Source organism: Camponotus floridanus, unplaced genomic scaffold (genome assembly GCF_003227725.1).
Source record: "Camponotus floridanus strain SB8 unplaced genomic scaffold, Cflo_v7.5 scaffold8, whole genome shotgun sequence".
Taxonomy (NCBI): domain Eukaryota; kingdom Metazoa; phylum Arthropoda; class Insecta; order Hymenoptera; family Formicidae; genus Camponotus; species Camponotus floridanus.
In genome coordinates this window covers 3,571,359-3,597,784 of record NW_020229849.1, presented here as the reverse complement: position 1 = coordinate 3,597,784, position 26,426 = coordinate 3,571,359, and the positions used below count along the sequence as shown (strand labels likewise).

Below are 26,426 nucleotides of genomic sequence, written 5' to 3'. Positions count from 1 at the left end.
AGTTAATTGCACATATCTGGAGAGATAGATCTGATTAATTAGTAGATACCCGATAAGGGTATAAGTTTTATATTAATTATATTAATAAAGCTTGATTATTTTATTATTTATTTATTAAAGAAGTTGTTATAAATATATATAAATATTAATAATATTAAACGAATATATATTTATCACATTTATATATCGTATTATATGTATCACAGTGATAGTTACCTAAAAATGTAGCGCGGAAGCAAACGTAACGTCGCAACACAAGAGAGGATGTGACGACAATTACTTATCAACAGATTCATCGATTAAAAAATTCATCAATTGTATGTAATTACCGAAATTCTGAGCTTTCTTCGGCCCATCACCGAGAAACACAAGCAGGTACCGTATTCGTATCTTTGTCGCACATTAGATGTATCCATCACATTATAATAAAATCGCGATATTACCGATTAATTTTGCAAAATAAAAAAGACTGAATATTTTCTTGTTTTCGATCTGAAGAGAACAAGGGTTATATTACTTACCCTTCAATAAAACAATCGAAATTAATTTCTGGCTACAATCTATAGACAACTTCATTGTCGCTTGTTAAGAAATCTGTTTTCAATACGTATAGAATGTCATATACTCATCACTTTAACACTTCTTTTTTAAGAAATAAAATTGTAAATTAAAAATCAAATTATAACAAAAAAAATTATATATATATATATATATATATATATATATATATAATTAAATTGACAAGTAAATTTTGAAACAATTTTTTGTTTTAGATAATTACTTGTTGTTTTTCTTATTTAAATATAAATAAATTAAAGTCTGCATTTATAATATTATAAATAAAAAGTTCATTTTTTGATATATATATATATATATATATATATATATATATTTTATATATAAATTTATATTTTATGTAAACAAAATGAATTGCATTGAAATCTAAATAGTCTTCTTTACATTCTAAAACATTATTTTACTAATTTTACGATAGATCCGCCATTGGACTGATTACAAATAGGCAATCCTACGCCACTGGTGGTTCATTTTCTCCGGTAGACAATCGACTTGCACGATAACGATGACGATGACGGCACTACCAGATCGGCATCTTCATGGTTTTGGGCGTCTGAGTAGAGTCATAAATAGAAAAAAAGAAAAATAAAATGTTTCTTAAAATACGTTTTTTTTTTTGAAAGAGACAAGCGTTTCTTTTTTCAAAGTTTTGCTTTTTCAAATATTTAAAATCTTTATATTTTGATTATTACAAATTAATTTTTTATTATTTTTGATTTTTTAGATGACAAATTTAAACTAATCATTACTTCTTTAAATGTAGGTTACATTCCAATTGGCTATATAATTATGTAATTATTTAGGTTATTACTAGGTTATATAACAAATAAATAATATAAAAGAAACTAATTTATTTTGTTTAAATTTAAAAAAACATGTTCTTCTTTAATGTTTATTTTCTATTTAAAAAAACCAGTTTCTATTATTTCCGATTTTTATATCTCTAATTTCAAATTTTATTTGATACATTAATTAAATAATTATAGTAAAATATAGAATCAGAACAATTATACACATATTTAAAAAATAAAAATATTAAAAATATAAAAATTTTATATGCGATGTATAATTATAACTATACGTATAATTATATTAGTTATAATTATATATATTTCTATATAAAAAATTTTATTCTATAAAAATCAGAAATTTATTTTTCTAAATCTTTCTTTCGATTTAATCTTTGCGAACGATTTCTCAAGCTTTGTTTTTCCTCGACACATCGCAATAATAATAAGAAAGTGATATTTATGAAACTCGATTTTTAATACGACGAATCTTTTTCTATTTTTGTAATTTCTTTAAAAGTTCCAAATACCTCGAATTTTTTCTATATCACGGGCCCAGGAAAGGCCATTATTGATATACATCACTGTACCAGTTCGTCGAGCGCGGTCGAGGAACAGGTCGCGACGTCGCGGCCTCCCAGTCTTCGGTGCTCCGTTCACCAGTCGTTGTCGGATCTGTCTCTTTAGATCCTCTGATATTTCGAGGATGTGCAAACCTTAGTGCGCAAAAATTCGTCGTCCAAAAATCGGAAGAGTACGCGTACGCGTGTTCAGAAACCAGTGGAGGATCTCTCTCCAAGAATTATACTAGATATTACGATCTTGAAGAGGACTCTGTGACCACGGTGTCTTTGGGCACCGCGGCGGGCTCCAGTCCGATGAGAGAGTCGTGAGAAAACTTGATATATCAATAATCAAATCAACACCATTATCCAGAAAAATTAATTGCTGATGATAAATGTGATATTGTTAATATTGAAATATAATAATCGGTTAATTTTTTAATTATGAAATTGTCATTATAAGACTGTTACTATTAAAATATATTGTGTCATATTTCGATATTGAGAAATAATTAACTGTGAAATGATAAATAGCTGTTCAAGAATCTAGGGAAAGTAGCGGCGATTGCTGATTTGACGAGAGAACTTGTATATCAGTGTACGCGATATGTCGAGAACTCGAGTAACATTTTCGTTTTTATTTTTTAACTAAATTCTACGATCGAATGGATATTGGTCGATATCAAGAAATATACTTACTCGTTCACTAGTAAAAGCGCAGTGATATATGTCAAAAAAATTGATAAGAAAAAAATGCACAGGGAGAAACCAGAACTAGAGCGAATTCGCTTGGTTGATGAGAGGAATCATGGTATAAATAGATAAATAATATACATAGCGATAAAAACGATGATGTACGTAATGCAAGGATAGCCATTATCAGCAATAATCAACGCTGACCAATCATCTGCGCTCGATATTGCGAGCTTAGAATATTGAATTGGATTTCTTTCGCTTCTCAAAGTACCATCTTTGGGAAATCTATCATTTCCTTTAATGCGGATTTATATATAGAGATTAGATGGATGGTGTGTCGAGATTAAACAAGTGTACACGGATCTCCTAAATATTCGAGAGTGATCTTTGTGAATATCGAGACGTGTCGAATGGGATTTCTCGCAGATCATCATCGTCGTGGATCATCGATGTAGCGCGATGTCGGTCTGGTTGCCTGTCGTGGCGGCGACGCTGTGCCTCTGGATGAGCGCTGGTGAGTTCAATGCAAGTTCTTGTCGTACGCATCGAGGCAAAAAGATTAAAATATATTTGTATGGTATTGTTTTAAAATTGCATGATTTTAATATTAGAATTAAATTTTAAAAAATGAAATCTATATTGTGTGATTATTTTAATTAGTAGACTCAATTAATAAATAAAAAATGTACACAAAATACATAAAAAATACTAATAGTCCTGAAATATTACAATAAATGTCATTGAGAAAAAAAATCGTTAACTTGACTAAATGCATTTAGTTAGTTATCATTCCTTTAAATGAAATATTTAAGTATTTAAGTCAAAAACGATAATCAATGATTTTTTTCTCAGTATATAAATATTTCTGCGGACTGTTCTAAAAATGCTGCAAAAATCTCTAAGAATCTCGAAGCAAAAGAGATCTAATTTTGAATTAAATAATAAAAATTAAATTTCTATTGTGTGTGATCATTTTAATTAATAGACTCAATTAATAAATGTAAAGAATGTATAAAAAAATACTAGTTCTAGGCACATTGTAGTAAATATCTCTGTGAAATATGCAACGCTCTATAATCTCTAAGAAATCGGAGGACTAAGAAATTTCTAAAGCAAGTTGTTGAGAAATCAGAGATTCAAAAAGCAAGGATCTTTCACAAGTATTTATGAAATCGAAGATATGTCGCAAAAGAAGATCCACAGCTTCCAACATGAAAAATACTCGTGGAATTTATAAACTATTTTTTTTATGATGATGCAATATAAATTCTGGAGCTAGAATGTTTAAAATATATTTTAAACGAGATAATTTTGAAATTATTGCTTAACTATATGTTTTTTTCTAAATATAATTGTTTAACATAGCGGTTTTTTTGAGAGAAGGAATATATCTGACAATGAGATGAATTATACATATACTTTTTTTTAATATATCACAGAGAAAGTCATATGCATTCGCATGTATAAAGATATTAAGAGCAATCGTTAGTGCATTATTTAAACACGTGATGTATTTTTTATCAGAAAGAGAAAGAGAAAGATATTTTTTGTTATTATATAAAACAGCGACTGTTCAAGATACATAATTTACGTTCGATACAGATTTTACATATTCACAATGATTCCTTTTTCTACAAATCGACTATATGTATGCTATAATAAAAGTTACTTTGCTAAAACAAAACTTCTTTTTGCAGCAATAGTTTCATCAAGACTTTACACAGTAACTTATTTGTTATAATTTCAGTTTTTTTGTAAATATTCATAAGAAATTTCAAATATAAATATTAAAAATCGTTTCATAAAGACCTTATATAATGTATGTATATATAATTTTTAAATAAATTATTTATTAATAATAAAATATGTATATATAACAATTATATTCGTTTATAATTAAACATTTGACTTATTATTGATATCATTGTTAATATTTTTTAAAATATAAGCATGATAAATATTTAAATTATTATACATTTTTATTCTAAATTTACATAAATGTATAAAAATATACTAAATAATAGTAAAATATTAGTAACAATTAAATATATCCTCTTGCTTGTTTTGAAAATAATTTCTATTATATATTGCTGGCCATTAAAAAATTGCAACATTATATGTACATAAATTTTAATGGTGTGTAAATTTTAATGGTGGTATAAATTTTAAATTAACAGTGTATTATAAGTTTAAATTTTAATGGTGGTATAAATTTTAAATTTTAATGGTGGTATAAATTTTAAATTAACAGTGTATTATAAGTTTTGAAAAATTAATTTTTTATTAATATGATATCAAGGTTATAAATATGAACAAATTTAATATGTGAAATATCAAATATTGTCTTGTTGGTCAATCCCTAAGATGTCATTTATACATATATGTCAATATTCATGACCGTTCTCGATAGCAAGTGGTCGGGACTCTCTTTGAGCAAGTAGAAAGTTCATAATATCTTAAGAAAGTCTTGCGAAGGCCTTTCAAAGTCGGTCTTTTGTCAAATCCCTCTTCCACAACTCAGATAATTGTCGAAGAAACCCAGAGAGCAACCGATCGTTCGTGCACGCGGTAACAGTTGCGACACGATTACGAGAATGTATGTTCGAGCGAAGAATGCAACAAGAAAAGGAGGATGACGAATGTTTTGCATGTAAACGAACATACCGACAATCGTTTGAACGCTAAAGATTTTAATTAGTCGAGTGCACAAATAGTTGCAATTGAATCTCGTAATTGCAATTTAATTCTTGGCAGTGCGTCTCATAAGATGAATCTTATTATCATTTTAAATAAATCAAAGTCTGATAAAGTAATTGCAATATCTTATCGATTATTTATTAAAGTAGATAGTAGAAACTATTTCGTGAAACGATATTTTTATAAGAGATAAAATATATTTACTTCTATAAATACTTTATATTTTTAGAAGAGAAGAAATTGCCATTATTCTTATTTATATGTATTAAAAATATATGTTTATAAATATATATATTTACGCAATTTATTTTGTATTCTACTAAGAATAAGCGATATACATACCGGATAATATAGGATAAATAAGATGCATTTTTGAGTTTGAAATCACGCATAAATATGTGTTGCATCTAGTCGATCGCATGTATATGCATCACGTTTGACATGATTAATCCTTCGAAGAATAATTAACTGCAGCCAGGAAGCATGTGGTTTTGCGAATAATTACAGCTACTTCGACAGGAGCTCTTCTTTCATGTTGAGGGCAATCATTAATGATTTAACCATCTTTCTCGATAAAATGTAGCATTTCACAAATACATATATTGTAATTTTCTAAGTTAATTTTTCTTTTCTAGTTTTAATTTTACTTTTTTATATTGATTCTAATTTATTTAAAATATTTAATTTTTTTAATTTTCTTGTACCATAAAATTATCGCAAAATATTTGTACTTTATGAAATACCCTTTTAATATTAATATTTTAAAAATTGATCTATTTTGATTTTAGCACTAGTCGGAATTTTTGAAGCTACGCGGTTTGAATATTTCAATATCATTCGAAAGTTCGTACAGCAGAACAGTAACAGTTCTTACCACACGCGCATAGTGTGTACAGCGGTAGCCACCGGAAAAATAAAGATGGACACAATCTACGCATGCCAGAAATACTGGTATTGGCCTCGCATAAATCTTCTCTTTGCATTCTTAATAGGTGATATAATAAATCTAGTTTTTTTTATCATGATTTAATTTTTTCAAACAAAGAGATAATTTATTTTAAATAAACACACACAGTATTGTTATAAGAATATATGTATATTTTTCTTCTTGCATCGTTTTTAATTTGAAAGATAGAGCGAATTGAATTTCTTTATGATATCCCAACAATGGTGTTCGCAAAAGAGTAAAACGGTACTCGGAAAGTCGAGGGAAATACGTGCAAATGTGCGAGGACAAACTTTTTTCTCAGCACGATAAAGCAGTGACACGATCACAAACTCGTGAGACACATGTATTAATATATGTTGCACCTGGCGGTCGCATAACCGGGACGCAGACACTCGACAAAAACTGACGGTCAGTCAGGCTTCACAATAAGAGTTCGCCTTGGTTTAATCCTTTTCAAAGGCAAAGGCGAATGTCCGTATTTGAAAAGCTCGAGAAGTAACATATTAGTGCGATTGATCGAACTCTTTGATTAACTGAATAATAATATTTTTTAAACGCAAGTAAATAAATTAATATCCAAATACTTTTAAAATAATTTAAATTTTTTTTTAATTTATAGAGATAATATATGTATAAATATATTTCATCTATATGTAATATTCATTGATATAATTGGAAGAGATATAGAGGGAGAATATATATAGTTTTCATTTTTTAAGATTTTTTTATGAATAATAATTTATGAATAATAATTTATGAATAATAATTTATAAATAAAAATTTTTATGAATAATAATTTATGAATAATAAATTGCGTGAATTATTTTAGAGATTTTTTGAGAGATTTTGAAAAATATTGAATATGAGTTTTGCTTATCTTGCATTTAATATGTGATTTTTCATAAAAAAATAATAATTGCCGCAATTACTACTTATAATCTTTAACAAATAGTCAAAATACATCAATAATCAATTTAAAAAATTAAAAAAATTATTAAATTGTAAATAAAAAAATAAGTCATAGTTTAAAGAAGAAGAGAAACGGAAGTAAGTGATGTTTGTATGAAATTATCGGATTCGATACTTTTCGCGAGAGTATTAACGTCCAAGCTCAGAGACAGTCATACAAATCGGGTCACCAGACATCGAGCAAGAACCCATACCTAACCTTCCCTGACACCAAGACTCGTCGACCATGTCGACGATGGAAGAACCAAACGTGTTTCCACTGACTCGTAGAATTTCTCGCAAATAGCGCGGTCTTCATGTTATTCTTCGCAGACGCATGAATATATTGCGATTTATTGGTCACGTATATTTTTTCGCATCTAGCTTTCCTACCATTCTTTGATTGTCATGAAGAACAAGTTTTTTTCGAAAAAACTCGATTAGTCTTAATACAAAATAATATAAGCATGCATTCGAAGCAAAGACTTGAGGCCCCAATAAAAAAATATAAAATTATAATATATAAATATAAATTATAGATAATAAAATCAATATAGATAAGGTAGAATTTATCTATAAATGAAAAATTCAAATTAAAAAAAATTAATAAACAAGTTAATAAATTTTATAAAGGTTAATAAATAAGTTAATAAATTTTATTACATTTTGATTGAGATTTTTCTTGAATATTATATTATATATTGAATAATAATAATTGAATATTATATAACATTATCTTTTAATTGTTATTATAGATTTATAATATTATTTTTTAATGTACTGACTTATTCGAGCGTAAATACGTTTTTAATAATTTTGGTTCAATGCACTCAAAAAAAATTTCTTTACCAAAGCGGATGCAAATACGGTATATTATTATGCGGTCATAAGATTGTTTTATGCGAGCAATTCTTTTCACCAGATAAACAAGTCCTAAACAAATTCTTCGACACTTATTGCATTCGTTTTGCACTTATATTCACGATGTTGCATTAAGGAAAAATCCGCTTGTGTCATAAACGACGAGTGTTGTAAGCAATACTCATTTCATTCTCATCGCGATTATCTCGACAACAAATACAGGACATGTCGATATACTATAATTATTTCTTTGAGTTTAAAACCTAAATAGTTTAGAATCAAATTTTTAATTTTATAATTAAATGATTATCAAGTAGTTGGCAGAAAATGAGATTTTGATTAAGAAAAAGTCGATTTTTTAAATTTATGAAAAAATATGCTATAAAAAATATGTCTGACTTTTAATTGAGATATTTATTTATCGCAAATTGCAAAGACTTTTTATGATCTAATTGAACAAAGAATGACTAATAATTCTTTTTACAAGAATTTTCTTAAAAACTGATATATCAAATAGAATTAATAAAAATTTTATGCAATGGCCATTGTAATAATTATTTGCATAAATGGATTGTTGATGTTAACACAAGAATTTGCATAACCTGTCAGGCTCTATTTTTAGCTAAGATTGCAATTAAATTGTGTGCGATTGGACAGTGTTTTCAGAATTTTAGAGTCATGATAAAAAAAAAAATATAAAATGTCCAAATCGAGTAGAAAAATTATGACAGATTGATCAAGCACTTTTCATTCGATCAATTTTTACGTTACTTATTTAAACAAATTTTAAATGGAAATATTCTCTTAAAAAGTTACTTTAAATTTCTTAATCATATTCGAGAAAAATAAATTGCGAAATGTGCGATTGTACAATGCTTTTAGACTTTTCAGAGTCATGATAAAAAGAAAAATATAAAATATCCAAATCGAGTAGAAAAATTATGATAGATTCATATTTTATTAAATTGTTTTTAGTCGACTAATATTTACATTACTTATTTAAACAAATTTTAAATGAAAATATTTTCTTAATTACGTTAAATTTCTTGATCATGTTCGAGGAAAATAAATTGCGAGACGATCGAAGACTCTTCACTCTAGAGCCAGATAGTTTCTGTCTTTAAGATTAAATCATGGATTCTGTTTCTCCTATTTCGTGATAATCCTGAGGAGGAGAAATCTCGAATCTTCTTGAGAGTATTACGTAAAGATCGTTAAAACGCGACTCGCTCGATTTTTCGACTCTCAAAGGCGTCGGTCGCGCATGAAAGTGAAGCGTCACGCCGAAGAATATTTAAGGACCGACGATGACCTCACCATGTGAAGTGAAAGTTCCTTCGGGTTGCTTCGATTCGACTCTCAGTTCCACGCGGCCGAGATGACGGGAACAAAAAGAGATGCACGGCCTCTTTCAGCACCTACAGTATCCGGAAATATGCGTGCCCCAATGACGTCATGACCTTGGTTGCGTACTTTCCGAAATCTTTGATCTGTAACTTTCGTTTCTGTATACATACTTTTACAGAAAATTAATGGCAGAGTGGTTGGTAGTAACTAGTAATCAGATTTTTATCATTTTAATTTTATAATAAAATATATTTCTCTGTGAAACAGATGTATAGAAAAAAAGTTAATGGTAAAAAATTAAATATAGTAACTGATGATTAGGTTTTAATCATTTAATTCCTTTCTATTTTAAGGAATGTAAAAAAATTATTTTTTTTTCTATAAAATATTGTTTTTTTAAATTTCTTTTCTATTTCTTTAATTGTTATCTATTTTAACTTTTTTTCATCGAGGAAAAAATTCTTATATTTTTTGGTTTATCTTTTTTTAAAAATAATTTTAATGAATTAATGAAACTTTTACAACAAATATAACGATGATGATAATTCGGATAATTTTCAATTAAAAATATGTCATAAAAATTTTTATTCTGCATCTAACTAACAATCATCCTAATTATGTCATGTTCAAATTATTTGAATCACAAAAATATTATCAATCCAAAAATTAAAATTAAAAAAAAATTGAAAATATAAGAACTTTAGTTTTTTTATTATATTAAAATAATGACTAAAGTATATTTTTAAAAGTTACAAATTGGGTTTGTGTATAAAGACAAATAAAGATTATAATAAAGACAATTCATTCAAATACAATTTTGATTTGTTTTGGAGAATTTACTTAATTAAAAACAATAATTGTATAACTATATTTAAAATTGCTTACATTTAAAATAGCTGTAGTTTAAATTTATCATCTGAAAAATAAAAAATAATGAGATAATAACTTGCAATAATCAAAATATAAAGATGTTATACATCTGAAAAAAACTTTGAAAAAAGCTTTAAAAAAATGAGGCTTATTTTCTTATAAAATTATATTTATACATTATATTTTATTTTAAAAAACATTTTATTTTATTTTTTTATTTATTATATTTTTTCAATTTTTAATAATAATTATAATAAAATATATTTCTCTACAAAAATATATGTAAGAAGTAATTAATAAGAGAATATCATTAAAGAGCACTTCTGAGATTGATGATAAATCGACTTCAAGAACTGTCTGAACGATCGTTCTTGGAACGGATCTAAAGTATTTGAAAGGCAAGAAGGAAAGAGCGCGCCTGGATATAATGAGAAAACATCGCCGACTCGACTTTGCAATCCACCACGATCAACGACGGAAATCGAGTGGTTCACTTTCAAATCCTGTTGCACGTCTCGTATTATTTTATCGCTGCACCATTCGCCGTGAGTCACACAAAAACTACACCTGCCCTCTCATCGTACTTTAAAAAAATCCTTTTAGCCCTATATAAAATAAATAAAAGCCTCGTATTTTTCAAAATTCTAAGATTAATTAATTACATTATTTACTCCTAATCACCAAATAATTAATAAATCGTTAATTTCTACGTATCATCGTCTATGATTTTCTATCTAAATCGTGTAACAGCATCCGCCGAAAGGATACACCTCATAATGATGATGGCAATTTATCGGTGATATATGGGCGTTGAATCGATACATTGGCGCTGATTGACGATGGCAAATAATTACGAGTCCGTTGAGCTAATTTGCCAATCAACGATCGGCCGATCAATTTCTGAGCTTCACCCGTTTCCGATACACCTGTCTGCGCCGAAGCGAGAGCTCTCGCGAGAGAAAACGAGCTCTCGGAGCATAAATCACGGGTTTGGACTTTCTAGCCATTAACGACAGCTCTAGCGATGAGTGCTACCGCCTGCCATCGGCGATGTTCCCGATGTTGTTCTATTCGTCTCGAAGAAAGACGAGTTTTAACATTTCGCGATTTAACTAAATGTTCTACTCTCGCAGCGTCAATTATTGAACACGCGGTGATTTATTGAAGTGCCATCAGAAATCTTAATACATCGAGTAGCTCGAACATGCTAAAATTAGCAAAATGACTTATTCTCTTAAGATTGCAGTCAATAAGAATCGATTTCTTGAATTTGACATTTAAAAAAATCTTCAGAAACAGACGTTAAATGAATAACTTGAAGACTAGTGCGTTCTGATAGAAATGAATAGTAGAAATGATATTAACCATACGGTAGAAAATAAGTAATGAAAAAATAAATTTTGAAGCTCTGTCATTTATTAAAGTGAATTTTTTTATTTCGCCGAATTTTAATTCGAAAAATAGAAAAAAATGAAACATGCAAAAAAGACATATTAAGATATTTACGTCGATCGTTTGATATTCGCATCACGTGGTATATTTGAGTTGATCAACCAATGATCAATGACAAGCCAATTTATTATTTCCTACTTGATATATATTAAACGTTTGGCATATTAAGATATTTACATCGATCGTTTGATATTCGCATCACGTGGTATATTTGAGTTGATCAACCAATGACCAATGACAAGCCAATTTATTATTTCCTACTTGATACATATATTAAACATTTGGTATAAATTAGGCTAACGTCATGGACAAAAAGATGACGTCTTCTCTTATGTCATCTTTGATGGCATTTTTTTATTGTCAATGATAATTGTGTTATATGATAATCTCTTATCTGTAAATTTCATGATTCCCTTATTCTAAAACAATCTTTTTTTTTAATCCAAATTAACTGTAATTCTTTCCGCAAGATTAACCGTATGGTTGATATTTCAAATTAAAATCGTCATTCTTGCAGAAACGAGACACTTTTTACCTCGTCTTGCACAAAGAATAATTATATTGACCTGTTCTCAAGGATCATTGTGAAAGGAGATTGAAATTCTATTTACTTTTCTGCCTAGAATCTCATTCCAAGTTTTTGTTACCTCGATGGCAATGAATTTTCGAATTGATAAAGAGTGAATCTTTTTCTTAGGATTTTAAGATATGTCGATTTCTTTTTTTAAATGAAAAACATATGCGTAAAAGGAGACTTTTTCCATCTTACAAAAGGAAAATTCTGAAAGAAAAATTGTGAAAATTTTGAAATTGCTTCCTTCATACTTTACGCTCTTACCCTAATGATGGGGTAAGTTTCTCTTTAATTAAAGTGGAGTTTCTTTAGAAAGTAATTAAACCAATCGGTACAATTTAATTACAAATCTTCCTTCAGAATTAAATCAATTATACAAATATAATTATATACAAATTTTCCATCGAAATTAAACCAATTGGTGCAATCTAATTAGAAATCTTTCTTCAAATAAATTAAAATAATATAACACATGGAATTTACTTTAATTAATTTTTTTAACAATTTAATATTGATTCTTTGTTCTTTAGAATTTTAATTACGTTAAATTTTGTAGAAGCAATGTACTTTCCATTCCATTTTTTCCAAGATAATCGTTCAAGGATCATTGTGAAAGGCCTGAAAGACTCCACCTGCCTCTTTCGAGAGAGCAAATCCCCCTCATCTTCGCGGGGAGAACACAGTGGAGTTTCCTTTAATCGGTCATTCTCGAAGTAGGACAACTCGCAGCCGGTAATTCCAGCGCACCAAGATTTCAATGTCCAAGGGACAGTGCCATGGTTTACATCAACGAGGCAGTATCGGTATTCCGTTAACGCTATCTGTCAATATCGCGTTAATGTAATACGTCAATATTGATGGAATAACAGTAACCGCAAGTTGATGGGGACCAACGTTAACTGTTGATCATTTAAATGCATGGAAATCGCATTGATTCATCGAATGACTTTTTCGATCATTCGAGATACTCACAATTCCAACGGACGCATCGCTTATCATTCGATACGATATCGGTGAAAAGGATTCTCTGATTCTTCTCTCGACAAGCATACACATACATATATGTTCGCGCGGACACGCAAATGGACGAGACGAGCCGTGTTCGATCGCACTTTCATCGTCCCACTTTCTCCGTGTTGCTTCGTGGGACGCATCGCCGGACTGACCGCACTCTTCTCCTTGCAAGGGGATCTTTCGTAACCTCCGCGGCATCCTTTCGTCCTCGTCGATCGTCAAACGTTAAAAGTAGAAAATGTCGCGGACGAAACGTTTCCCGAGAAAGTCCGGGAACCGCATCCGTCTCAGACACGTCACCGTATATATCCGGAGGATAATGACCCAAAGGGAAACCTGCTGTCCGACAATTTGGGAAAGTCCCAAAGTCAATCGTAATTGTGATCGCTCGCATGTGACTCCCCTTTATGTAATCTCGCATATTTTTCTCCCTTTTTTATAATTATGCATAGAATTTTTAATTTATAAATTTATAGATTTTATAGGTTTTGTAGATTTTGTAGATTTTATTTATATATTTTTTTTATTTATATTTTATTAATTACATTTTTTTATAATTATAATTATATCCTTTTCTTTCTTTCTTTTCGTTTGACATCGTAATTTTATAATAATATATTTTCTAAATATATTTTCTCTCTCCTTCTAAAAATATTGCGTAGAAAATTATTTTTATACCGCAACTTCTTACAATGATTAAAAAATAAAAAGAATTTTGCAAGATTTGTTAATAATATATAAATTCTATATCAATTAGAGTAAAGCTGATTTAAAATAAATTTAACGGTAAATCTTATATCAAAAATATAGAAATAGACTTTCAAAAAGATAATTATTATAAATTTACGATTGAAAAATAAAGAAAATTTTATACGAGATTTGCTAATAATTTGCAAATTCCATCAAAGTAAAATTTATAGAAATTTGAAAATCCTATCGAAATAATGATTTAAAATAAATTTAACGAATGATCTTATTTATCAATATAAAAATTGACTTGAAATTTGTCAGAATAGATAATTTGTTTATAAATTTTATTATTGAAAAAAAAAGAAAATTTTGCGACATTTGTTAATAAATTGCAAATTCTATCAAAATAAAATTTATTTAAAATAAATTGAACAATGAATTATTTTATATCAATATAAAAATCGACTTCAAATTTGTCGCAAAAAACAATTTATCATTATAAATTCAAGAAAAGAAGCATGCAAAGAAAATTTTTGGTAGATTTGCTAATTATAAATCTAATTACTAATTATTATATTAAACTTATTAATTACGATCTTTTATTTACATCGCAGCATTTTCCATTTTCAATTGCCTTTTAGCATTGCATGAATATTCGATTAAATAAAAGAATGAACTGTATCAAGAAATTAGTCATCCTGCAACAATGTGACCGCAGTTTTACGGTATTATTCCACGTCATCTTGTTAATAAACGCTTATTCACGAGCGGTCGGTAGAATTTTTATTTTTATTCAATCGTGACACGATTGACATTGATACGAATACGCATTACAATGCGCGCCTGTCTTCATCTCAAACGCATTATAGCGGTATCGAAGTCACTGCACCGTGAGAATACAGTTACTATGTACGCTATATTCTCATGAATAATCATCACGATTACGGCGATGGGTAAAGGGTGAGAAGAGTGCGAAATGAAGCCGGCTGTGCCATTATGAAGATCGTCACGCTTACGTCGCTCTTCGCGAAAACACTTCCCAACAGAAGCTCATTCACTTGAGAACGGTTATTACATCGAAAACAGTCATTTAATTGTAATCTCTTTCTTTCCCACATTGCGAAGTTTGGGATGCATTACAAGGAGGGTTTTAAGCAGTAATTCTAGCAACGATGGATTCCGAATCTCCATTAATTCCGTTTTATTTTAGAAAAAAATTCTGTTTATTTAAAGTTTTGTCTCATAAATTTCTTCGATTTAATTTTAAAAAACGCAAAGCTTTATTTTATTCCTTATATTAATAAGATTCTTGGGACATTCTGAAAGGTCGGATCTCGCGTGATGGGACGAACAAAATTACAAACGCCAATCATATTTCGCGAGAAGAAAGCAACGGGCATGCGAGAAAGGAAAACACTCGGAGTGAAATTAAATTCCGTTAATTGTTGCTCCGGAGAGAATCCGTGTGTGTGTGTATGTGTGTGTGTATTTCAGTCGCGAATCCGAAGTAGATCTGAATTTTGAACAAATCGCGAACGCGTTCTTGTTTGCACGATGCACTTTCTATTTCTAGTATACTGTATGCGCGCCTTTCGCGCCATATCAGATCGGTTGGCTAGTATCATAATTCGCTCTTCATCCCGGGACTTTCTATTCCAAGCATAACTCGCTGGTTTGATCATTCCTAGTAAGAAAAGGATCGTTGGTATGTGATTACCGTAAAATTACATGACGATTATTTGTCGGGGACGCGCAATCAGCTGTGAAACGTCAAAAGGTTCAGTTACTTGTTTCTCTCACGCAACTGTTCTTTGTAAAATAATACTTAAGATAACGCAAAAGTTAGGTAATTGTGCGATATGAAAGAAACTGTAAAATCTTGAAATCCCTCAAATTTAGGTTGTATAATATTCTTGACAAGACCAATAATCTTGACAATCTTAATCCTGGTATTATCTTGTTAATTAATTAAAAATCTTATTTTTCTCGAGTTTCAAAACAAGATAATATTCGTAAAAATATTATATTGATATGGAAATTTTCGAAAATTGAAATTTTATCTTGATTTTGAAAGGATTTTTTTTGTACAAAAATATCTCGTATTGTATCATCTTTTTATTAATAATTGTTATTTAATATTAAACAATTATTTAAAATAATATTTAACATAATTTTTACAATATAATTTAAGATAATTATTTATATATATCATTTGCGTGTTTATTTCCCAAAACATAATATCTTCATTATCTTTACGAAAAGGTAATTTTCATACATAAAATGATGCAGACATACATGCATACAATCAGAGAACCACATACATGTGCTGCTCGCAAAGTCATGTATAGTTAAATAATTGCATAAAATTTTATATTGTTTATTTTGTATATTATATTAATTGTTTTTAAATTTGTCAATATAAATATTTTTATTTATTAAATAAAATTTTTTATAATATAATGATTTTATTCTCATCTATACTAATATACAAATTTAATATTTGAGGTTTTGTTTTCGCGTGATACATGAACATTAGGAGTTTAATCGTTTCCGGATTTTAATTGCTTAAATTTATATTCTTTATATTCTTTAATTGACTCGTTTACAAATTAATCAAACAATTAATTTGCAATTATTTTAGCTTTTTTTTTTAAATCTTGACGAGACCAATAATCTTGACAATCTTAGTCTTGGTATTGTCTTGGCAATTAATTAAAATTATTGTCTTGATTTTGATTCAAATTTTAAAACAAGACAAAATAAAATCAAGAATAGTCTTGATATCTGCAGACCATGCAATCATATTTAAATTCTTATTGAATTCTTCTTTCTCATGTTTTCTTATCATGTTTTAAAGCAATACGATTGATTTCGGTAAAGGAAAATATATAAATATGCGAATATAATCTGTCGAGGAAATAATTTATACATTTATGAGAAAAAAATACAACCGAAAATGTACAGAACGAAATCTCGTGGAGGGTCACAGTCTACTTGGCGATATGAACTCGAAATCCAGGAAGGAATGCATATCAAGGCCGATCTCTCGTTACACGCGCATTTCCACCCGCTGCTCTCTCTCATTATCGTTCGTAAACCCGCGGCTAATTAGAGCTCGAGCTCTCGCCGCGTTCGCGTTCGAAACGCGCTTGTGAGGAATAGAAGCCGATTTGAACGGGATTTCAGTCGCGATGTCAACCTTCCGTGACGAGGAGCCATTTGATCATCGACGAACTGAATAATCTCGGTCTATTCTGTTTAATTCTAAATTAATATCTCAGTCGGGAATCGCAATTATTGTAATCATTAAAAAAATGATTAATATAATTAAAATCAATATAATTATTACAATTATTAATATTAATATAATTGTTGAATTAAAATTATTAAATTAATTATTAAAATATAATATAATTATTAAAATTAAAATTAAAATTAAAATTAAAATTTGTTAAATGTTATTATAATTATTAAAATTATAAGACAATCTTTTAAAGAACTTAAAATAGTAACGAGAAAAAAATAAAGAAGATTAAATGTGTATAAAAAATATTATATTTAAAGATGTGCAAATATCAAATTGTAGAATCTCCGGTAAATTCAAAGTTTCAAGATTCTTCAAAATTCTTCTATCTGTAAAATATACAGAAATTAAAATATAAAAATTTTAAAATCGGAAACTGCAATAACGAGTTGTATTTTACGTTTTTAGGGAGTCAGTTCAGTGACAATACACCGCCCACAATGTGGCTGAATCGGAACTGGAGGCTTCCGGACAACGAACCCGTAGGAAACATCGTGACCAGGGTTCGCGCCGAGGACAACGAGCAGGATACGCTGACCTTTGGTTTGGAACCGCACAATTACAATGGGGACGACAGTCCACCATCGCCGTTGCCCTTTTACATCGACAACAGCACCGGCACCGTCTTTCTCAACAAGACTCTCAAAGGAAGAGTGAGTTTGATATTATAAAAATTATATTTTGTATTAAAATTTTTTTAGTATACATTTAAAAAAAAGGTGTATCTCGAATATTTAAAATAAATAATTTTGGTGGAGAAATATAAAAAAATAATATTTTTTTAATAAATAACATAATGTTAGAGAATATATCTGATTAATTAAATAAATATTCTAAATATTGTTGAATGTGATGGATCGAATAAATCGAATTTATTGGAAAAATCGTATCACATATAATGTGTTGTTTTCGATTGGATGAAAGTAGCTTGTCTACATATACGGTGTTCGAATGCTCGGATGTCGAGATGCTTAAATTACGCTTCTTGCTCATTCTTCTCTTTCCAGGGAGGCCAGAACCTGTTGCTCTATGTGACCGTTTCTGACGGTCAGCTTACGGCGAAGACCGAGGTTTACGTTAACATCATAAACTCATCGGCAGATCAGGGAAACCCAAGGTGCTCATGCACACATTATACATACGTTTGCATACATTTGTAGTGTTTTTGATAGCGTGTGTTTATATTAAAAAAACTAACAATAAAAAGTTCGACATATTTAAATGCCAGCTTTTGGTAGAAATGTAAAAAAAATTTTCAGGATTATCGATTTAGATGTCAATTTTATTTTATCAATATTAGAAATTAAATTTGTAAAATTATCAATCTTAGAAATTAAATTTGTAAAAAAATTTTCAATGTTTAAATATATAATTAGGAAATATATACAATATTTAACATTTTCCAAAATTAATGAGCTATTTTTTAAATTTATATATATCGATGATAAAATTGATTTCATTTAAAATGCAATTTATGATAAAAACATACGTCATTTTCGAGTCAACTTTTCGTGACATATATTTCGAATATTTATTAAATCTTGCAATCTATATTTATTACTTTGGAATTCTTTCGAGTTTTCGATGAATATTTAAATATTAAGAGAAAAAGAAAGAGAGAAATAAAGTGCACGTTATGTCTAATTAGTTCGAAATATTCTAATTTGGTACAAACTCATACACATTTAATTATTTATAAAATTGCTTTTTTTCTACAATTCGAAATTAATTTAAATTTATATAAAATATAGCAATCTTAATGAAACATAATGAAATATAATAAATGTATATAATGAAATATATAATATATAAAATATATTAATATCTGGATGACAGAAAATTCTATTAAATTGAGAGTTTTACAAAACGGCATTATTCTTTAAAAATTTTAAATGGCAACCAACAATACGACCTTAAGGTAACACGACCGTGTAACCCAACCTGATTCATTTCATTATTCATGCTCCACTTGGTTAACGATATCAGGGACACATCGAAAAAAATTATAAAGTATAGAAAAGTATTTATATTGCAGAAAAATTACGATTTCTTATGTAAAACGTATCAGAATACTGATTTCATAAAATTGACGAAACAAGCTTTCAGAAACAAAAAATATTAAGAAAAATAAATAAAAATTACTAAAAACAACAAGTTTCAAAAGTATATGGTGATGTTATTATTGAATTTGAAACTTTCTATTTTATTCGATATTTCTTTTCTAAAAAATTTGTTATATTTAATCTCAAAAGAATTCTTTCCGTTTTTTTTTAACAGGATACCATTCCCATTCCCACCAAACCAGCACGGTTCCGGCGGTCGAATAGGATCGCCCTACCTCACTTTACCAAATTTACCAAATTTCGCCTCACCCTTACCTCCTTTGCCGACAAAGCAGTATCTCGAAACCACGAAACTCGAATTGGAAAAGACGAAATCCAAGGAAAACAACGTTAGCGGCGGTGTCGTTGGCAGTACCATCACAGAAGAGGACGTCCAGGTGAACGAAGTGGAGAGTCCTGCATTGAGCTCGAAATCACCCACTCGTGCACCCTCCACCGCGCCACCCTCGCAGGACATGGCGATGACTCTGATACCAGTGGTAGCCGGATGTGCTCTCGTTGTGGGCCTCGGCATGGGCGTTTGGTCCTTGAGGAACAGATTCTGCGGTAGCCGCAAATCCAAGGCGGATACGGTACGCGAAATAAAATATATCTGAAAAGAAAGAAAAAAAGATAATTTTTCCATCTTAAAAATATGCTAATAGTCTTCATACATAAAATGTTTAATTAGGATTTTTAATAATCTACTGAGGTGCTTGAAACAGTGTTCAATGATTTTCAGAAAGAACAAGCGTCAGTCAGCGTCTCTAATCTATCCGACGACCCTTCTCTCATTCTGAAAAGGTGGCGAGGTCCAAAGGCTCGTAGCAATCGTTATCAACCGTGGGAGAAAGAATCTCAAGCAGGCATTCAGAACAAACAGGAGGATAAATGGGAGTTTCCCAGGCATAGACTGAAAGTAATGATCGCCACATTCGATCATCGTTAATTCCCGCGTTCGATAATTAATTCTTGGATGTGTTATTAAACTCCCAAATAGAACAATTGACTGACTAATTAAATATACTAATTTATTAGATATAAATAAGTTCTGAATAACTCAAGCAACTTATATAACTTGATTAATTAAATTAAATAATTATTTCTTTACCTTTTATTCTTTTTTAATTTACTAATTAATTATTCTCAGGTTTTCAACATCCTTGGCGAAGGTTGCTTCGGTCAAGTATGGAAATGCGAGGCTCTAGATATCGACGGCAAGTCCGGTGCCACAATTGTAGCGGTGAAGACTCTGAAGGAGAATGCTACCGAACGTGAGCGGCTGGACCTTGCACAAGAATTGCGGGTCATGAAAAATCTAGATCCTCATCCTAATGTAGTGCGACTTTTGGGATGTTGCACCGAGCGCGAACCCATGTTCGTCATCTTGGAATACGTAAGTGGTGGTAAACTTCAAAGCTTCCTCAGAGCCTCCAGAGAAGAAAGGAATCACGGAGGTGCAGGATTGACCTCCAGAGATCTCACTGGATTTGTATATCAGGTAAGCGATCGAGAGTCCTGTATTTTGAACCTATCAATTAATCTTTTGCCATTTTTTGCACACAGATCGCCAAGGGTATGGAGTATCTGGCGTCGAAAGGCATCATTCACAGAGACTTGGCTGCCAGGAACATCCTGATCGACGAGAATCGCGCGTGCAAAGTGGCGGACTTTGGCTTTGCCAGGGACGTGGCAGCCAATCAGATTTACGAGAGAAAATCCGAAGGCAGACTTCCGATCAGATGGATGGCACCCGAGAGTCTGTATGACAATATATTCTCTGTTAAATCCGATATCTGGAGCTTTGGCGTGTTGATCTGGGAAATCGTGACTTTGGGATCGACCCCGTATCCCGGACTAGCTGCCGCAGAAGTAAGAATATTTATAAAGTAATCTATACAAATTTTTCTAGAGAAAATTTTCAATTGCAGTTCTATATAAATTGAATTAAATTGAATTAATTGAGATTAACTGATAGCTGTATGTATTTGTAAAATATAAAAAATTAAATTGACCAAAATTTAGTTAATAATACAAAATAAAACCAGGTAAGGAAACATTAAATAATCTGATTGAGAGTAACATATGATTAGAAAGAAAAAAATAAAATTTAATTAAAATAACTCCTAAAATAACTCCTAAAATAATAACTAAAAAATCACGATCAACCATATTTGTTTTATATCTTAAAATACTTATATTTTTGCAGGTGATGCGAAGGATTAAAGAGGGTTACAGATTGGACAGGCCTGAGCACTGTAAAAGAGAGCTCTATAATATCATGTATTATTGCTGGGACAAGGATCCGGCGTGCAGACCATCCTTTGCCGAACTTGTTAGTTTGACTGAAGGTCTACTGCTTGATGAAACGGACTATATCGAGCTCGATAGGTTTCCAGATCACTCGTATTACAATGTACTTAATCTCAGTGGAGAAAAATTGTGAGGGTTTGTGATGATTGTGATCATTATTTGGATTTTTGTTAATAGATGATGCGTTCTTACAATTATTATTATCATTTAATTAAACTGATCTATTGCATTATATTGAATTATGTAAAATATTTCAAATTAAATTATTAAATTAAATTGAATAATTTAAAAAGTTTTTTAATCGATTATTAAATATTATTATGTAATTGATCGAAACGTAACACTGTATTTTGTAACGATGTGTCTTTAAGTTTGCTTTCGTCAAAGGATGACTTGAGATAGAATTTTAATATTTCCGCTTGTAAGACTGTTTGATCATTTTGTTAAATACTCACGCGTGTGTACATATGACACAATTTTATACATTAAACTTATATGACATTAACGCGATGCAAATTACTCCTGGAAAAAATTCATGTGTATAATCAAATATAAATATATATATGTGATTTATAATAATATAAAAATATAATAATTATATATATCTTTATTTGATTATAAATGAAATTTTTCTCCCGGGACGTTTAAATCGAAGGAAAATATTTACAAATAAATACTTTAATCATTATTCATCCATATCGATATGAATTTGTATATATGTATCGAATTAAAATATTGTAAGTTATTGTATAATTCCTCTCCTTCTTGTAAGAATAAATAGATTTATGCATAATCTGACTTTTATATATACTAAAATATTACACTGGAATATTACACGGCACTGGAATATTATACGGCGCTATTTATTTCCTTATGTTATGTACTATTTAACAAATTGCAATTTTTTTAAATCTCAAATTTCTAAAAAAGAATATCCTTTTTGATCATATAAAAATTTTGCTCTGAATTATGTTGCAATATTAGTCACGATCGGATTGGAAAAAGAATTCGATAATATATTATAAATAAATATATTATAATATATTATATATTAATAAATATATTATAATATATAATATATATTATAATAAATATTATAAATATATATATATATATATATATATATATATATATTTAACGAATTAATCGAACGAATGCATTCCGATTCATCTTTTCGTTTGATATATATAAATATTTAATTCACTATTCGACTGATTGCGTTCCGACTCGCTTTTTTATTCGATATATATAAATATTACACTTAAGTGTGAGTCCAAGAAGCAGATTTCGGATATTCATTGTAAGTCAGCCGCTCCTCGGGCGATCGGGACGAGATTTAAACGGTAGTGTCGCGAAATGGTGTAGAATTTTATGCAAAAAGAACGAAATCGTTATCGCGTCCGGAAGTCGAGATATAAATTGGCTGTTTTTCGTCTGCGCGCGGACGGTCGAAATCGTGCACGACGCCGCGCATATTGCCTGCCTCTCTTGCGCGATATTCACTGTAACGCGGTGAGTAAAATGGCAAGCCAAATGCAATCGTTCGATTAATTCGTTTTATATATACCGAACGAAAAAGCGAACCAGAAAATAATCGTTCGATTAATTGATTAAATATTTATATATATCGAATAAAAAAACGAATCGGAATGCAATCAGTCGAATAGTGAATTAAATATTTATATACATATAGCACCGGTGTTACCGGCATTTCGTGCACATAGACACATAGTACGGAACAAAACCAGAAATTGTACACATTATATATTATCTTCTGAGAATATTCATGGACTTTGGCTTTGTAGTTCATGTCCACGTTTTCAATGTCCATAGAGGGAGTTTCGCTTTCAGGGATTATCTAAAAGCAGGCCATGACATCTCTCAGTCTTCTCTCTGTATCAAATATGGCGGAATCTCGCCATATATTTAAAAACAAAAGATAAATTAAGAATTTCAAACTTTTCTCTTTGTCAATAATTATAATTTTAATTAGTAATGGTAAAATTTAGTATAATTTTGTAATTTACATAATATAAAAATATAAAGATCGATCAAATTTAGTTTAAAGCAAAATAAAAAATTAGTTTCTTAATATAACTTTTTTGTTAATTTTATAAAAAATGATGTTTATACATGGCTGTTATTATATTAATTCGTACATATTGTTAATTGCTGATCAAAATTGACTACGAGGAGGATTTTTTAGAGTCTGATAGTAATTTACAGAGGTTTTTCAATCAATAATCAATCGTAAAATATATATAATCGATCATAATATCGATTACATATAACATCAAACTTTTTGTCATAATGTATACGTGTTTCGCTTTCAAACGCAAAGAAAAAAATTCGCTGACAATTGTAAAATTTAGTTGACAAATGCAAAATGTAGTTTTGAGAGGAGAGCCTTATCATATGTCATTTGTCATGTGTACATGTATTAGAATAATTAGTAGTTGTGCACTGGACTCGAGGAATTCAACGAATCAAATTCAAGTCTTGTGAAATGATATGCTTAAAATTAGCCTTAATTTTTGCTCGTATTTAAAAACCTGCCCAGTTTTATTCAATTGTGGCAGGACATAACTGAAAGCGACGAAAGAGAAACGGAAAAACGGGGAATTCCACAAAAGAATAGATAATAATTTTACGCAACGAGTATTGCCGGTCGTATTACGTGTCCGAAGTAACGTTTTATTTTTGTATCTGTCACTCGAAACTGATAATTTAATCACGATGGTAGAAGAAATTCGTATTATGGTACAGTATTGTATACGTTGTATTCTCTCAGTGGGTGTTGGCTAAGATTTTTTTATATGTTTTGTTGTCACGATTTATACAAGATTGTTTTTTAATGCAGTCTTAACAAACTAACTGATTGCGTACAAATAATTAAGTCTTTTAACTTAACATTTGAAATAAATATTTTTTTGAATAAATTAGTGTATATATATATATATATATATATATATATATATATATATATAATTAATGAAAAAATATATATACATCAATAATAAATATATTTCATGAATAATTCTATATATTATTGTATATACATAAATACAAGATTTTTTCAATTTCACTTTAGTGGTGTGATGCTTTGGAGGAGTTGCTGCAATGTCCTGTATGCTTAGATATATCACAGGGTATACAAGTTCAGTGTACAAACGGACATCACATATGTAATCAGTGCAGGTTACAGCTGCAAGTATGTCCTGTTTGTAAATCTTCCTTTATCGCTACAAGAAATTTAGTAGTGGAACAACTGTCGGCTAAATTGCATGACATTAAGGTACAATCTTCATTATTATAATTAATATAAAAATATTAATAATAAAGTGCGAGAATAATATATGATATAATAATGATATAATAATTATATTGCTTTTATATATTTGTTGATTGAAAATGAAAAATGATTGATTAAATGATATAATTTTAAATGAAGTATCATTTGCAGCTGTCATTATTGCATCCGTATCATGCACTGAATAGAAGAATCTTGCATAATAAAGTATGTGTGGCTACTCAAACCGAGGTTTGCATGCCTTCTACATCCTCTGCTTGTCAAACTGAGCCTGTAAATCAAGCTAGACACATTAATCCAAGAAATGAACAAAAGCCATTGATAAATTTAGCACCTAGAGTAGGAAAAGGAGTATTTCCATGTCGGATCGGTTCCTGCACAGTTGAATTACCACATGGAAGAATAATTGGTCATTTAAGATATCATCATAAAGATGTGTTTTATGAGGTATATTGTTCAGAAGATTTTATAATTATCAATTAATGAGGTTGGAGCATAGCAATATTATAACTTAATTTTTTCTCATATTTAATCAATCTTTAAATTGACTTGAGATGATTATGTTTTCTTTTTTCGATTTATGATAAAATATAATTACAGTTTATCACAAGGGATACTGTATTTAAGAAAAAATGGAGCTTAGAATATATTTTGAATCGGGATTATGATTTTGCTTTCCATATCAAAGAAATGGGTCTCTTTTTTCTAAATGTCACTATAGATCACAAGGGTGATCTAATAGCTTTTGTACAAATTGTTAATTGTATGGCTGTGAGCAAACAGTTTGTTTATACATTTGAGGCAGTTGGGACATATATTGCCTCTTACACTGGTCAGGTAAGACTATAATCATGCTGAATTATACGATATAATTTTTATATAAGGAAAAAATGCTCGTTTTTTATATTTTCAGATGAAATCATAAGTAATTATATCGTAAACAATTATAAACTTTTTGCTAAAGAATTGTTTTTAGTATTATTTGTCTCTCTTTCTCTTTTTCTCTAAAAAATAAACATATTAAACTATTAAAAACTCGTATTCTTTTCAATAGGTAAAGTCATGTAGAACAAGGCCGGACTGTATCTCCAACGATTGTCTGCGTATACGGGAGAATAATATGCGCCATAATATGATAGATGGTAAAAACTTTTTTCATTGCAATCTTACGATAAAGCGTAGAGTCGATTATTCTCGCGATAGACCAATTGCCGTCCAAAATAACGAAATGCAATTATTTGAAGACATTTAATTAAAGAAACAATGATGATATATTTTTTAAAAAATGCCAAATACTATGAGTCTTCATGATATATAAAGAGGTAAAAACTAAATGTAATGTTCATTTATTGTTTTTACTAAACATAATTTC

At 29.5% G+C, this 26,426-nt stretch overlaps 2 protein-coding genes across 2 annotated transcripts; both read left to right on the top strand.

Moving 5' to 3' along the window:
- The first annotated feature begins 2,402 nt into the window (after positions 1-2,402).
- LOC105254933 (tyrosine kinase receptor Cad96Ca) lies at positions 2,403-21,977 on the top strand. The gene is made up of 8 exons (XM_011263909.3): positions 2,403-3,137; positions 17,738-17,982; positions 18,337-18,446; positions 19,607-20,024; positions 20,174-20,350; positions 20,582-20,932; positions 20,998-21,303; positions 21,641-21,977. Exons 1-8 carry the CDS (start codon positions 3,083-3,085, stop codon positions 21,875-21,877), a joined length of 1,899 nt encoding a protein of 632 aa, XP_011262211.1. The 5' UTR covers positions 2,403-3,082; the 3' UTR covers positions 21,878-21,977.
- Positions 21,978-24,234: 2,257 nt separating this feature from the next.
- LOC105254934 (E3 ubiquitin-protein ligase SIAH1B-like) lies at positions 24,235-26,403 on the top strand. Its single transcript, XM_011263910.3, has 5 exons — positions 24,235-24,504; positions 24,836-25,039; positions 25,208-25,501; positions 25,655-25,891; positions 26,109-26,403. The coding sequence occupies exons 1-5, from the start codon at positions 24,481-24,483 to the stop codon at positions 26,304-26,306; spliced, it is 957 nt and encodes a 318-aa protein (XP_011262212.1). The 5' UTR covers positions 24,235-24,480; the 3' UTR covers positions 26,307-26,403.
- The last annotated feature ends 23 nt before the right edge of the window (positions 26,404-26,426 follow it).

Bases quoted from the DNA above. Each gene is read 5' to 3' on its own strand.
- LOC105254933 (XM_011263909.3), top strand. From the start codon at position 3,083: ATGTCGGTCTGGTTGCCTGTCGTGGCGGCGACGCTGTGCCTCTGGATG. The intron at 18,447-19,606 runs GTGCTCATGCAC...TTTTTTTAACAG, and splicing joins GCAGATCAGGGAAACCCAAG to GATACCATTCCCATTCCCAC. The intron at 21,304-21,640 runs GTAAGAATATTT...ATATTTTTGCAG, and splicing joins CCGGACTAGCTGCCGCAGAA to GTGATGCGAAGGATTAAAGA.
- LOC105254934 (XM_011263910.3), top strand. From the start codon at position 24,481: ATGGTAGAAGAAATTCGTATTATG. The intron at 24,505-24,835 runs GTACAGTATTGT...ATTTCACTTTAG, and splicing joins TAGAAGAAATTCGTATTATG to TGGTGTGATGCTTTGGAGGA. The intron at 25,892-26,108 runs GTAAGACTATAA...TCTTTTCAATAG, and splicing joins TTGCCTCTTACACTGGTCAG to GTAAAGTCATGTAGAACAAG.